The sequence below is a fragment of the Candoia aspera genome, chromosome 4, assembly GCF_035149785.1.
Source record: "Candoia aspera isolate rCanAsp1 chromosome 4, rCanAsp1.hap2, whole genome shotgun sequence".
Classification (NCBI taxonomy): Eukaryota; Metazoa; Chordata; class Lepidosauria; order Squamata; family Boidae; genus Candoia; species Candoia aspera.
In genome coordinates, this window is record NC_086156.1 from 110160609 (window position 1) to 110174936 (window position 14328).

The 14328-nt window shown below is 45.1% G+C and overlaps 1 protein-coding gene across 1 annotated transcript in view; it reads left to right on the forward strand.

The window, feature by feature from the left end:
• Positions 1-2184: 2184 nt before the first annotated feature.
• PLOD3 (procollagen-lysine,2-oxoglutarate 5-dioxygenase 3) overlaps positions 2185-14328 on the forward strand; it is a 28047-nt gene continuing 15903 nt past the window's right edge. Inside the window, exons 1-4 of the mRNA XM_063301501.1 lie at positions 2185-2530; positions 13002-13093; positions 13516-13652; positions 13857-14020. Coding sequence (XP_063157571.1) covers positions 2425-2530; positions 13002-13093; positions 13516-13652; positions 13857-14020 — 499 coding nt within the window. The 5' untranslated portion in view covers positions 2185-2424. The remainder of the gene's footprint in view (positions 2531-13001; positions 13094-13515; positions 13653-13856; positions 14021-14328) is intronic.

Consider the following 14328-nt stretch of genomic DNA (forward strand, 5'->3'; position numbering starts at 1 on the left):
GAAACATTGATTTAAACGGCTTCCTTTCAGCCCCTGAAATTGTTTTAGCGTTTAGGGTTGCGGTGATAGCAAACTCTATAGGAACCATTATTCTGAGCAGGCAAAGTGCCTTCCACATAAACATGGACACCAAACATACCGAACAGCGGAAGAAAAAAGTGGATGGGGATTATCCCCATAAAAGATTGTCCTGAATTTGGGTACAACGACCAAGTAGCAACAGGAAGAACAGACCACGGAACAACGGACTGGTTTAAGATTGGGAAAGGAGTACGGCAGGGCTGTATACTCTCACCCTACCTATTCAACTTGTACGCAGAACACATCATGCGACATGCTGGGCTTGAGGAATCCAAGGCTGGAGTTAAAATCTCTGGAAGAAACATTAACAATCTCAGATATGCAGATGATACCACTTTGATGGCTGAAAGTGAAGAGGAACTGAGGAGCCTTATGATGAAGGTGAAAGAAGAAAGTGCAAAAGCTGGCTTTCAGCTAAACCTCAAAAAAACCAAGATTATGGCAACCAGCTTGATTGATAACTGGCAAATAGAGGGAGAAAATGTAGAAGCAGTGAAAGACTTTGTATTCCTAGGTGCGAAGATTACTGCAGATGCTGACTGCAGTCAGGAAATCAGAAGACGCTTAATCCTTGGGAGAAGAGCAATGACAAATCTCGATAAAATAGTTAAGAGCAGAGACATCACACTGACAACAAAGGCCCGCATAATTAAAGCAATAGTGTTCCCCGTAGTAACATATGGCTGCGAGAGGTGGACCATAAGGAAGGCTGAGAGAAGGAAGATCGATGCTTTTGAACTGTGGTGTTGGAGGAAAATCCTGAGAGTGCCTTGGACTGCAAGAAGATCAAACCAGTCCATCCTCCAGGAAATAAAGCCAGACTGCTCACTTGAGGGAATGATATTCAAGGCAAAACTGAAATACTTTGGCCACATAATGAGAAGACAGGACACCCTGGAGAAGATGCTGATGCTAGGGAGAGTGGAGGGTAAAAGGAAGAGGGGCCGACCAAGGGCAAGATGGATGGATGATATTCTAGAGGTGACGGACTCGTCCCTGGGGGAGCTGGGGGTGTTGACGACTGACAGGAAGCTCTGGCGTGGGCTGGTCCATGAAGTCACGAAGAGTCGGAAGCGACTAGACGAATAAACAACAACAATTATACTACGCAAAGCAAGATATTATTACTATCATGATTATTATTATGCATTCTGTCTTTGCACGAAAATCAATGCTCGTACTACAGAGAGAGGGGTCCCAGTTATGTATTTCATTTCTTTAAACCCCCCTTTTCCTCCTGGATCAAATTACCAAGATCACAGAGTTACTGTAACGCATTTACCAACTCATCTACTGATTGCGGTAAAAGAAAAAATCGTTTAGCAAACAAAGCAACACCGATCACTTTCTTGCAAGCCTTTATCCCATCCCGAAAAAACTAACCTTGGAGATTTGGATTTTCGGCCAGGTACAGGCCGCCCTAGATTGAGTGGGGCTTCGATCCGAGGATCACAGCCTCACACGTCCCTAATATTTACCAGGAAAGAACGGAAGAGAAGAGCTTAGTAACTTCTCTCATTTGAACCCTGGTGTTTTTATTTTTCCTTCCTTGCCTTGCCTGACGAAGAGTTCTGTGCAACCGGAAATCTGGCCAAATAACCAGCCGATTTATTCTGGATTTTGTTCTTGCGGCTATCAAGGATCAAATCTGCACTTGAGCGGAGTTTTTATTCTTCCTTCATCTTCTGGCATTAAAGGATATCAACAAGCGAGGCCCTATTCTGGGCTGGATCTAGCATCCCCCACCCTGTCCACTCCCGGGGCCGGCGATGGAGCCGCCGTGTGTGGAAATGCCCTGTATCCCTATTCTCACGACAAACCCCGAACATGTGTCTTTTCACTTTCTTTCCCTTTTTCTTCTTCGAACCCTTTCTTCGGCTCTCCCGAACTTTCCAGACTATTGATTGGCCTGCAGAGGGGAGGGGGGAAGGTTTTCCCCCGTCCTGATTGGCCGAACCCTCTGGTGAGTTGCCGCTGCGATTGGTCGATAGCAGGGCGACTAAGTTCCATTGAAAAAAAGAGAGGGGTAAATAAAGAATGGAATGCGCGCGCGGGGAGGGGGGGTTTCCCTTTGGAACGTTTCCTTTCGACCCGACTGCTTGGGAGATGGAAGGGAGATTGGCGCGTATTTGGGGAAAGCTGCCAGGCAGATAGGATACCCCCCCCTCCACGCAGAGCTATCCCTACCCCTTAGAGGAGGTCTTCCCGCCGAGTCCCCCAGCGATTGGTTTGCTATCGGGAGGAGCTTGAGATCTTTCCAAGCCCCGCCGCTCGCGAGAGCAAACCAAACCCGGGAGGGCCCCCAGTCTCTTCCCTGCGCTCGGTGCTTGCTACCCTGCGCTCATGGAGCTGCGAGCGATCCCCGTCTTGCGCGCCGCCGTGATGCTGGCCGCCTTGGTGATGGGCGCCTCTGCGGGCAGCGAAGGCGAGCGGGAAACCGTGGATCCCGGTACGAGGGCGCGGCGCTGGGGACCGGGCAGGAATGAGGCTGGCGGGGCGCAGGGGGGAGAAGTTACTAGTCGCCGCAAGCTGGGGTCAGGCGGAGAAAAGGGGAAGGAGAGGGGAATGGAGTGGAAATGCTACAGAGCAGCAACTGAGGTCGGGTCTTAAAGAGTCCTTCCACACGGGCCACCGCTTTCGCTCCCCAGTCGCAGAGAATCGGTTTCAGTCCCAAGATGGTCATTATCACCCTAGCACTCCCTGTCGCGGACGGAGGGGGGAGTGCAAACCCCGGGATCTGTCTGGCTCTGCATTCCTATCTCGACTTCGGAGTCACTTTATCTCTTGTTTAAATTTAAAAAGCAAAAAAGAGAACGAGGGCACGGAAGAAGAGTTTTTGAAAAGCCATCCCTTCTGGGAAAAAGAGATCACTAAACCCGGTGCTTTTTAAATATATTGGCTTCTAATTCCTAGAATCCTCTCTAACATTCTGGCTGGGGGATTCTGGGAGTTAAAGGCCAATGTGTCTGGAGGGCACTAGGTTGCCTCTGTCCAGAGCCTACACAGGAATTGGTCACCCTAGAAAGCCCATCCCTTCTTTTGACAGGGCTAGACTATTTGACCAGCTTATGGGTTGAACCCAAGCAGTGGGCTGATTCAGAAACCAGGTTAAGCATGATAAGTGGACTTAGCCACACAGACATGTTTGGGTTTGCAGAGAGGAAAAGAGAAAGTCAGAGGTGCCCTGGGTGAATTTGTGGCATTTACTAAAGAGTCTGATTTCCATCTGCTGTTAGGACACATGTTTTGGGAACAGCAGAAGTAAAAGGACATCTAACAGGGCCTTCTGGGAAACCCCCAATAGGTTTCAAAGGAAGCAATTGAGCTTTACAGGTATACTGCTCCTGACTGTGGAGGACCCACCTTCAGCTCTCATTATCAAATAATTACAGCATCAGATAATTATACTGATAAACTATTGCCACCTATGAATTTCCTTAATGTCTTTATCATGGAAGTCCCACTTGAATCTGAAGATAAAATTAATTTGAATTTTCCTAAAATTAAAAGCAGGAAAAAGTGCTTGCTTCTTCTAAATCTACAACAAATAGCAATCACACAGATATGGTGCATCTGAGAAAGTCAGGGATGGAGAAGAGAACAAGTCAAACCAGTCAGTAAATCAAGAAGGGTGTTTGGGTTAGAAATGCTACAGATGGGTTTGGGGGGAGGGAGTCTTGGCACTGTTGATAGGAAAATAATTGTGGTTGCTCAGTTGGAGCGGAAATTGCTGTCTCTGTCAATCCAATCCACATCTGTTCTTTTGAGGGCTTAAGGCTTGCTATTAGGATCATATTTAAACTGAAGCTAAGCTCTAGCTTGTATTGCCGGAAACTCAGCAGGATTACATCGAATTTCACACAGTGGTGTTCAACCTGAATGTCTGATTCTGGTTTACAGCATTGTTTAAACTCGACCATTGTGGGTTGCTCAATAAACCACAGTTTCATGTGATGTGTGAAGGTGGAATTGCAGAGGTAGTGACCATCAAGAATGAGGACAAATCTTGTTGACTAATCTCTGTTAATATCGTGAGGATAAAAGAAGAAATTCAGCATACTGGAAAAAGAAGGTTATGGGGGAAAATTGTGTAATATTTTGCCTTTCTTTGCAGACATTTTTATAAAACTTTGCTTAGCTGCGGGAGATCAAGAAGTGTTTTCCACTGTCCATGCAGTCAGATGGAAGGAAGCTGTAGTCTTAATGTACTGGCTAGGCACTAGGTTAGAGATGGCTGTTTAAATTTTAGTTTGTTAGATTTATATTCCATAGCATTCTGACATCCATTTTTTCCCAACAACAACCCTGTGAGGTAGGTTTGGCTGAGAGAGAATGGCTGGCCCAAAGCTTCTGTGGCCGTGGGTGGACTTGAACCTGGGTCCTGTCAATCTAACTCCAGCACCTTCACAGCCAACCACATTTGCTGTCATCCAGAGATAACAATCTGTTGAGATCCAACTCTTTTGACAGGATGTTTTGTCAGGAAATATTGCAAGGAAATGTGGCATCGTTCAGAGGTACATTAGGAAATGATGATGTGATCTCTCCAGACTGTCAGTGTGCTGGACTACAGCTTCCAGCATCCCATGCCAACCTAACCATACAAACAGAGGGCCCATTTTGGGGAAGGCTAGCGTGAATTTCCCCCCAGTATTCGGTCATTCTGTAGCTTCTTTTTGAACCCAGCAGTTCCTCTGCTTTCCAGAGTTTAGGAAGCACCCTTTTCTACTACGTAGAGTTTGCCTTTTTTTTTTTTTCAAATAAAAGTTTCCAAAACTCTAAGAAATGTATTTGATGGCTACTGCAGGTCCTTTTATGAGTAAGACAGAAAGAGCACTAATGTTGAATTGAAGTCAAACTGAAGTTACGACGTGGACCAGCTAGAATGTCCACAGACAAAGAATGAGGGTGACGTTGAACCCTGGCTCATCCTGATCAAATGTTTTGTCTGGTGGTTCTTTTATAATGCCTTCCAGCTTTGCATATGTGATTTAGGAAATTATCATTTCTTTGAAAGCTGACTGCTGCTGAACTGACGATTACTTTTGAGATGAAAGCATCAAGGACAGCCTTTTGGATCCTGATTAGTATCTTTGGCTTACTGTGTGAAAGGGAAGTAAAAAGTGTGAGCTGCAGTGGGGGACAAGAAGCACACACACACCCCGCCACCTTTTCTGTGTTGCTCATTCCTTAATAGGACTGGGTTACCTGTGGGTCTGAGTTCTTCCAGGGGCCTGAGTCCATTCTCACCATTGTGGCCAAAACTGATAGGGTAGTGTTTAAAAAAGGCCAAAAGAAGGGCCTAAAATAGGTCTTTCCAATTCTGCGGCTCTGTGATTGCAACTTAAATCTTTTTCTCCATTTGGGAACAATTTATATATTTACCATGCCTTGATTTCACTTTGATTAAACATTGCCAAGAGCCCAGGTCATGTTGGTTTGCAGCCTGAAAGCCAGCCGGCAGATAGGCTGCACTTTTTCATACTTTGTCTCTGAATATGATTTTAAACCTGACTTTTTTGATGGTCGGGAGAGGAACAGGACTGGATGGTTCTGATTAGCGAACACTAATGGAGAGTAGCTTGCTTTAATTCTGCATGTCATCAATCTCCAATCTTGCCTGTCTTGGTGCTTTCTTGTTGATTGAGTGCAGCTTTTCTCAACATTTGACTACTGTCCTGGCTGGGGATGATGGGAATTGCACACCAGGCTGGCCAAAGCAGGTTTAAAAATGAAGGACAGTTCTCCAGTTAACATTCCAAGTTGCTGAACTGTCTTCTCCTTCCACCCTTCCCCCTTCCTATAATTATTTTTACCGACATTACTCAATAGGCTATAGGACTGGCAACTTCCGTTTTTGTGAAATGTTCCTCTGTTTGCAAGAGGGAGTTTACTGTCTGCGAGGAACAGCTGTCCAGTCTGGAGAAGAACAATCCTTTCCACGTAGACTGCCTTCCAGCTTGAAGCAAATGCTATTTTGCTGATGTGCTACTGGAGAACAGTTTAAAGATAGGTTGTCCAGTTCTGTGGAAGCACCAAGTTGACCTTAGGTGACCTTGAAGATCTCAGCAGGGTGGGTCTGGTTAATGTTTGAGTTGCAGAGCACCAGGAAATCCCAGGGCTTTAGACTTTGGAAAGTTGAAAACACCTCAGTGGTAAAGAACGTCTTGATGGTTTCCAGGAAAGCCCTAGAGATGCATCCATGAAGTCACCAGGAGTCAAGCTTGGCTCAAGGAAAGACTTCAGAGCTGGCATCTTAAAGATTCAGGCTGATTTTGGCTACTCAGACTGCTCCATTATTCCACTGGGATCTGTACATAAAGGACCTTCCCATGTTCTTGAACACCTCCCCAAATTGTAGCAGCGTTCTTTTGATGCTCCTTAGCTGTTCCACCTCCCCTTTTCTCTTCATTTGAGTTCAGGAGCAAGCAAGGGTGGCCATGGACCATCGGGAGCCGTTCGTAACTGAGAAAAAAGTGGTTAAAAAGACCTTTACCCCCATTTTCTTTCTGGAGGAGGGCAGATCTATATAGCCATTTCATCCACGGCTCTGACGTGATCTCTTAGGCCGCCCTTTACACATTCCTGTTTTCAAGTTACTGTACACACATCGTGTGCAAACCAAGCAAAGAAACGCTTGATAGCATCCCACCGTTCTTCACGCTTCCATCTACCCTTAGTTTTGCTTATATTCCTGTTCTCTGCTTCCTAAAGTTCTTGAGCACTGTGTGCAACCTTCCTAGCTTCTTCCTCGTTGGACTTTTTTCCCACTTTAATTTCTCTGCTGAATTCTTCGTTTATCCTGGAGAATCGTAGGATGTATCGTGGGTTCTAGAATTACAGTATCTGCTGCAGACAGGGAAGAATCTCAGGCTTTTCCAAGAGAGAAAAACGGTGGCTTGAAAAGCTTGCCAGAGAGACTTTGTGATGGGTTGGCTGGCGAGAAGCAACTCGGTGGTGGCCAAAAAGGGAAACCCTTGCCCAGAAATCATTTTGATGTGTTTGGAGTAGATTCTCTGGTCCAAAGGAATTGGTTCTCGGCAACCACAAATCCACCCCTTAACAAAACCAAAGGTCCTTCACTTTCCATGCAATGATATTTTTATTTGCAAAGGCAAAAATAGGACAACACCAGGGTGTATCTTTAGAAACAGAAGCTAATTTTGAAGATGAGAATAGTACTATTGTTGTGGGGTTTGCAAATGAGCTAATGACTTCTTACATCTGCGGATGTAAGATGTTTGGGCTTGGGGTCCTGTGATGGAAAAAGGGCACGCTGTAGATATTTAGACACATGGTGTTATCTCTGTGTTTTCCAAGGCTGATCATCAAAAACAGATTTGGACTCAGGGTGCTGGTTCTTTGTAAAAACCTTTGTGTTCTTTGCTCCATTCTGAAGTAACTGGAAAACCAAACCTGATACAGTCTGAAACCGGTGTGCCTTTTTGGAAATGAGGAAATACCTTTCTGCTTTCCAAAACCTGAGATTTCCTTCAAATTGGCAGAATGCAACAATTCAGTTTTAGGAACAAGGCTCGATTGTACCTTTTTCTGGGCCGAAAGCCATACTTGGTCTTGGAATGATGCACCACTTTCCCCTCCTCTGGAAAGTAGGAAATAGGACCTGAACAATACCTTAAATTTAATTTAAGAACATAAATGCTCTTCTGGGTCAGGCCATGGCCCACCTTAGTCCAGCCTGTAGTTTCCCGCACGTGCCTCTGGATGCTTGAAAGCAGGGGATGGAAACCTACCTTTCTCTGCCCATGTTCCTCCACAACTGGTACTTGGAGACCTGTTGCCCCTCCACCTGGAGGTGTCGTTGGACTTTGATAGGCCCATCTTCCATGAATTAATCCAATCCCCTTTTAAAGCCGACTAAGTTAGTGGCCCTCACTGACTGGTGGTAATGCTTTGTCATGAAGTGCTTTCTAAATTTTCTTCCAATTGGTGTCATTGGATGGTCCCCAGTTCTAATGCCTGTCAACCCTCCAAGGGACACCAGACTAGAAGACCAAGGTTGCTCATGCTAATACTACTTTTACTGTAAAGCTATAGTAACAGAATCTTGCAAGTCTGAATGTGCTCCCCCCTCCCTTTATCTTTGTGAGGACTAGGGAGGGGCTTGTCAGAGACGCTTTCTCAAATTACATTTCTGTTCTGGACTCAGATTTCTTTTATCTGACCATTGCCTTGGATGCAGCTCTTCCTCCTGTTCCTCAAGGTTATTCCTTCTGCCCATTACAAAACAATATCTGATACTATACGCCTCAGTCATATCCTTCTTCTGTCAGTCAAGCTAAAGAGTTCCCAGCTGTAATCAGGTTGGTTACACTCAATGTTCTCCTTCTTATATCCTTTCCATATGGGGTTACCTGAACTGTACACGTTGCCACATCAATATAACTTAAGAGGAATACAGTTAATACTGTTACTCTCTACTTACGTCATTCATACTTTTTCCTCTATTCCCTCTTCCCCCCAATTAAACATTGCAACTTGCTCATAACTCTTAACAGCCTTGGAGTCACCACTGGTCAAGCGCCCTCCAGCTGAGCAAGATCAAGGAAGCAAGAATTATACAGACTTAGCAAGGTATCTAATGTTAGATTTGGAGTAAACACAGAATCTTGGAAACTGTACAAGCAATGCCCAATCCTCATTTCTGTTGAGCTCATTAAGTGGAAACTCTTTGAATTATTCAAAATGCGTCTTCCCGGATTTCTCACCACCTAGCTGAGTTGCTGGGGAGAGTGGAAGGCAAAAGGAAGAGGGGTCGACCAAGGGCAAGATGGATGGATGATATTCTAGAGGTGATGGACTCATCCCTGGGGGAGCTGGGGGTGTTGACGACCGACAGGAAGCTCTGGCGTGGGCTGGTCCACGAAGTCCCGAAGAGTCAGAAGCGACTGAACAAATAAACAACAAAGCTGAGTTGCCGTTTCTGAGATAAGTTTCTCATCAGACTTGCCTTCTGTCTCCTGATGGTTTAGGTCCACAGTGTCTCGTAGCTCCTAAGTCCAGAACGAGCAGCCCAGAACAAGTTTGTTTGAACATATTTGCTCTAACTCAATGGTTCTCAACCTTTTTGAATATGACAAGCCCATGTGAGCCATGGCATACTGGTTGAGAACCACTGCTCTAACCCAATCCAGTTCCCAGCCAGTCATGTTTTATGTGGATGTGACAGCAAAGCAGTGTTGTGGAGAACCTTAGCTAATTTTTAGCTAATAGTTTTAGCTAATAATTTAGCTAATTTTTAAGCACATTTTCCATTCCTCGTGGCTTGCAGACACAGAATTAAGCAAGATGGTGTCTTCGGAAATGCTTCGGATTTCAGGTCCTATCAGCCCCGGCAAGAACAGTCCATAACACGTGATTTGTGAGAGTTGTAGTCAGAAACATCTCCCAGGTGTCAGATTGTCCCTGCAGGAGCCTGTTGGCTGAGTTATGGGATAGGATGAAAAAGCTAGATGGAGCTTCATGAGATGAGCTTCTGCCCTCCACAAGACCAATCTCTCTGCTTTCATCCTTCTGCTGTAGTAATCTCTGTGTGCCAAAGCAGCAGCCTTGGCTGTTCCCCAGAGTTGCATTCCAGATCAACTGAAGGCTTATTGAAGGCCCAGAGGCCCTCACTGCCTGGAGTTCTCAGAGACGAGCCTTTGCAAAAAATGTAAAGCCAAGTCTTCTGGCGAGAAGCCCACCACAATGCCATTAAGCCTTATGGTCAAGGGAGACTTCCAGAGCCGAGCCGTGGAGCAGCAGTTGCTCAGATCTTCCATGACGAAAAACAGCAAGGGCCTGAGATGTGTCCTATAATGTGTGCCCATTAATCGTATCTGGGAGAATTTCAGAGCTCTGTGATGACATAACCTTTACCCCAGGTGCCCTTCTCTGAAATTCCAGCTGTTTCCAGGTCTGAAAATAAAACCCTGCATTCACTGCAAGAACCCAGAGGGCCTTTAGCGGGCAGCAAAGACCTAGAAAATAACGCATTGCTGACATCTGTTGGTCACCTGGATCTTTGCTCTCCAGATCTGGTAGCCCTAACATGGAGGCCACATGATTTTATTCTTGTGTTTGGGACCAATGTTGGGCACCAAAATGAACATCTGAACAACATGTAGTGCACAAAGGTGGTTAAATGATTTGTGCTGCTTTAGACAGAGTTCAAATTGTATTTTTTAAAAAATTACTCCCATAAGCAATAAGCTGGCACACAAAGCTATGTCTTTGTTTGCAGACAAGATATTAGATATTCAAAGAATGGCTGCCTGAATCAAGATAGTAGATATTCAAAGAATCTCCTGCTCCCCCAGAGATTTGAAGTGGTACAGTCCAGTCAGGATTTTGCCATCTCCTTGGCTTAATTTGCACGACATGCTTCACCGCTTCAAAGACATAATGGCTACATTCATACATCACAGTAACCTTGATTAGAATTTGTGTGTGTGTGTGTGAGAGAGAGAGAGAGAGAGAGATTTACTATGTTATATAAACCCAGCCTAGTTTTTCAATAAATGCACTGTGCCAACACAGAAAATTGGTCTAATTTGGTAATCAAGCTGTACACATTGAGTCAACTCAACCATTTGTGGCTTTCACAAACCACAGAAGGACTTGAAATTTCTCTGTGGATTTTCCACCTTTACAGAAATCCATGCCAACCTACTCAGATATGTCCTTGAGCCACGTTGGCATTAAAACCTTGGCAGGAATGCAGGAAAAACTGTGGGCCTTGGCTCCTAATGGGCCTTTCTACAACTCCAGGCTGTTGGATATAACCTTGGTTTGTAATAGCACCTAGATATCTGGAAAATGCCCTCCAAAAAAATGGGTCTCTTTAAAATAGAACAAAGTGCCTGTGTTGGGTTTTTTTTTAGAACATTCAAAGATGTGGTCATTCTAAAGCGGCGGTGGTGGTGGTGAAATATTTGACTAATTGAAATAGAAATTATATTAATGGTGTTTAATGATGGTGGTAAGGGGGAAATTTATTTGATTTTGGTCTAGCACAGCCTTTCTCAACTGGGATTCTCTGGAACCCTAGGATCCCATGAGATACCGAGATTGAAAAAAATAAACTTTTTTTAAAAATTATTATTTGCATGCTGTGAAATGATAGCACTCACAGCGGTGGAAATTTTTAGTGAGCTGCGACTAAGATGCCAGCCTAAGACTTTGCTGTGATTGTAAATGACGTAAGATGTGGATTGTGTAGGTTAGCAGTGAATTGCGTTGTGAAGTATTTGTATTTTTTGTGATTTTTATGTGGGGGTGCCCTGAGACTTGAAGGTTCCTCCAGGGTAAAAACGTTGAGAATGGCTGTGTGTCGTATGAAATCAGCCATTATGCTTGGTCAACCGAATGGTTATGTGCGAATCCAATCAATTGTTTATTCAATAGACCATATTTGAACAAGCAGTGGTTGGTGTAATAGTATGTGGGAATGGCCTAGAGGGATGCAGGGAAGAGATGCTGCTTAGGGAATGATCAGATAAAAGAGGGAGGAGCCCGCAACTGAGTATGGGCAGAGGAAGGCTCCGCTGTAAGATCAGGTTGTAAAAAGAGACGGTGGGAAATTTGTACTTTCAGATCTGCAAGATTCTGTTAATGTAGCCTGGAGGAGGTATATGGTTTTAGAAGCATGCTTCAACTTTTCCTGTTCCTTTTGAAGGACAAGCATGACTTGGGCCCCTCTTCTGCACCTGGACCTCTCTTAAGACGCATGGTTGCCATGCTGTCCTGCCCCAACTTCATATTGTTTGGTTGTTCGGGGCTTAGACTGAGTTCATACATCCTGTAATGCCATGGTTTGCTTCTCCGTGTTCATTGCAGTCTGTCCCAGCCTAAGCCCCATCCAAATATGTAGACCTCAATTACCAATATTCTCAGGAATAGTGATGCTGGCTGGGGAATTCTGGGAGTTGAAGTCCATCTATGTGCACAAGTTGAGAAAGGTGGTTTAATGATTAATCCATAGCTGGGTTCATACAGTTCAACTGCATTTTGCCAACAATAGTAGCTGACTTTACCTAACATGCTAACCAGATCCAAACCACCTTTTGGCTCAGTGCAAGGGCTGAACCAGCTATTGTGGCTTGTGAACAGTGGCTTATATCTTAGTCTTGGGGGTTAATCAGGCCACGATAGTTTCTTCAACAGTGGTGGCCATGGTTTATGTGAGTATGAATCCAACCAGAGCATTAGTCAGGAGGGACTGGGGTTCAAATTCCCATTCAACTATGAAATCACTTCAGGCAAGCCACTCCTTTGGATTAACTCACCTCACAAGGTTGTTGTGCAAGTAAAATCATGGGGGATGATTTTGTCAGTTGCCTTGAGCTCTAGAAGGCCATAAATCAATAACTGCAACAAATAACACAAATAATTTAATATTTTAAATTAACCTCACTGGTTGGGTTTGGATAAAAAAAGGGCTTGAATCCCTTGTGATGTGTGAATAAGGCCATTGTTTTAAGCCATCATATGCTTTATTTGCTTGGGCACAGCACTCTATGTGAACTCTGCCACTCTATCCTTTTCTGCAAACCTCAAAGTGCCTGAACTCAGTGTGGTTTTTGGAAGCAAAAGCCCAGGGCATTGTGTGAATTTGAGCTCAAAGACTGCAGAATCTGTCTCACGAGGTTGGAAGGAAAACAGCATTTCTGAAATTCTCCTGTTCAGGCCGAATTCAATGTATTCAAGTAATTTAAATCATCAGAGGCAGAGATAAAGCAATTTAGTTTAGCTTCCTGCACACTGAATGCTACAGCATCCGAAATATTTGTGAACCTTTCTAAGCCTGCCCTCCTGGTCTTGATAGCAGAAGTGGGTTGATCTAAAATAACCTATTGATTTTCCTTTCTTGGTCTCTCATTTTGAATTCCCTAACTCCTCTGTTGCCATGCTGTTTGCAGGCAAGCTCCTGGTCCTGACTGCTGCCACGCAGAAAACAGCGGGGTACCGGCGCTTTCTACAGACTGCCAAATATTTCAACTATACTGTCAAGGTGTGTCCTTTCTAACTTATCCCCCCCCAAAAAAAGAGGAGTGGGAGGGTGGGAACATAGCCAAATACAAGTGCTAATCTGAGCCCTGCTTTTGCTGTCTTCTTACAATACAGTATATAGGGTGGCCTCTGCAGGACAGGTCAAAGAAAGCTAGCCTAGGACCCATAGCGGCCATCTCCTGGGGCTGGGAATTCTGGGAGTTGTAGTCCTGAAACGTGTATGCCACCCTGAACACAGAATGCTTTGTAGATGAGTGAGAAATTCAGCATTTATGGAAAAGCTGTTGGGTGATCTGTCCTGTCCTGGGCAGAAGCATCTGAATTTCAAGCTAGAAGAGCAGTTTTTTTTAAAAAAAAATAGTATCTGGAGGAAAGACAAACGTCCCTCACCTGTCTTACCAGTTGCCGTGATGTTTCTCCAAGACTTTAGGGCTTGGCGAGGATTGGAAAGGAGGCGACGTTGCCCGGACGGTCGGCGGAGGTCAGAAAGTCCGTTGGCTGAAGGCTGAAATGAAGAAATATGCAAACGAAGAGGATCTTATTGTCATGTTTGTGGACAGGTGAGGCTAACCAATCTTGGGCCAGATCCATAAGAGGAGGACGTGGAGGGTGAAGTTCTCCAGGACCCACCACAGCCCAGAAGCTGAACCTGGCCCATGGTGGGCTCTCCATCTGCCCACTCACTCCATCTATTCCCCTGGCCTGTAGAAAGGAAGCATGGTTTGAGACACTAACCCAGAACTTGCCTTCTCATTCCTATCCAGCTATGATGTGATCCTGGCTGGAAGCCCAACTGAGCTGCTTTGGAAGTTCCTGCAACTTAAGAGCAACCTGGTCTTCTCGGCGGAAAGCTTCTGCTGGCCAGAGTGGTCCCTGGCTGAGAAGTACCCCCCGGTGACCTTGGGCAAGCGCTTCCTAAACTCTGGAGGTAAAAGGGCTCAGGGTGCCACAGGGTGAGGATGGAATCAGAGCAACTCCATGATAGAAAGGCCCCGTTTCTGCAAGGAGAAGATGCTTCATGCCAATACGGGTGTGGTGTGATTTTAATTCTGGGACCGAAGGACAGGTTTTGAAATAATATCAACTTTAGCAACAAGTCAGGGAGAGTGGATAGGTAGAATGTCAGCTGGCCGTAGCTGCGGAACTCCGGCAACTGGTACAGCAATGGAAACTATACCTTGGTTCCTACAGCTATTACATGTAGTCCTCGTTTAGTGATGGCCTTGTTTAGCAACC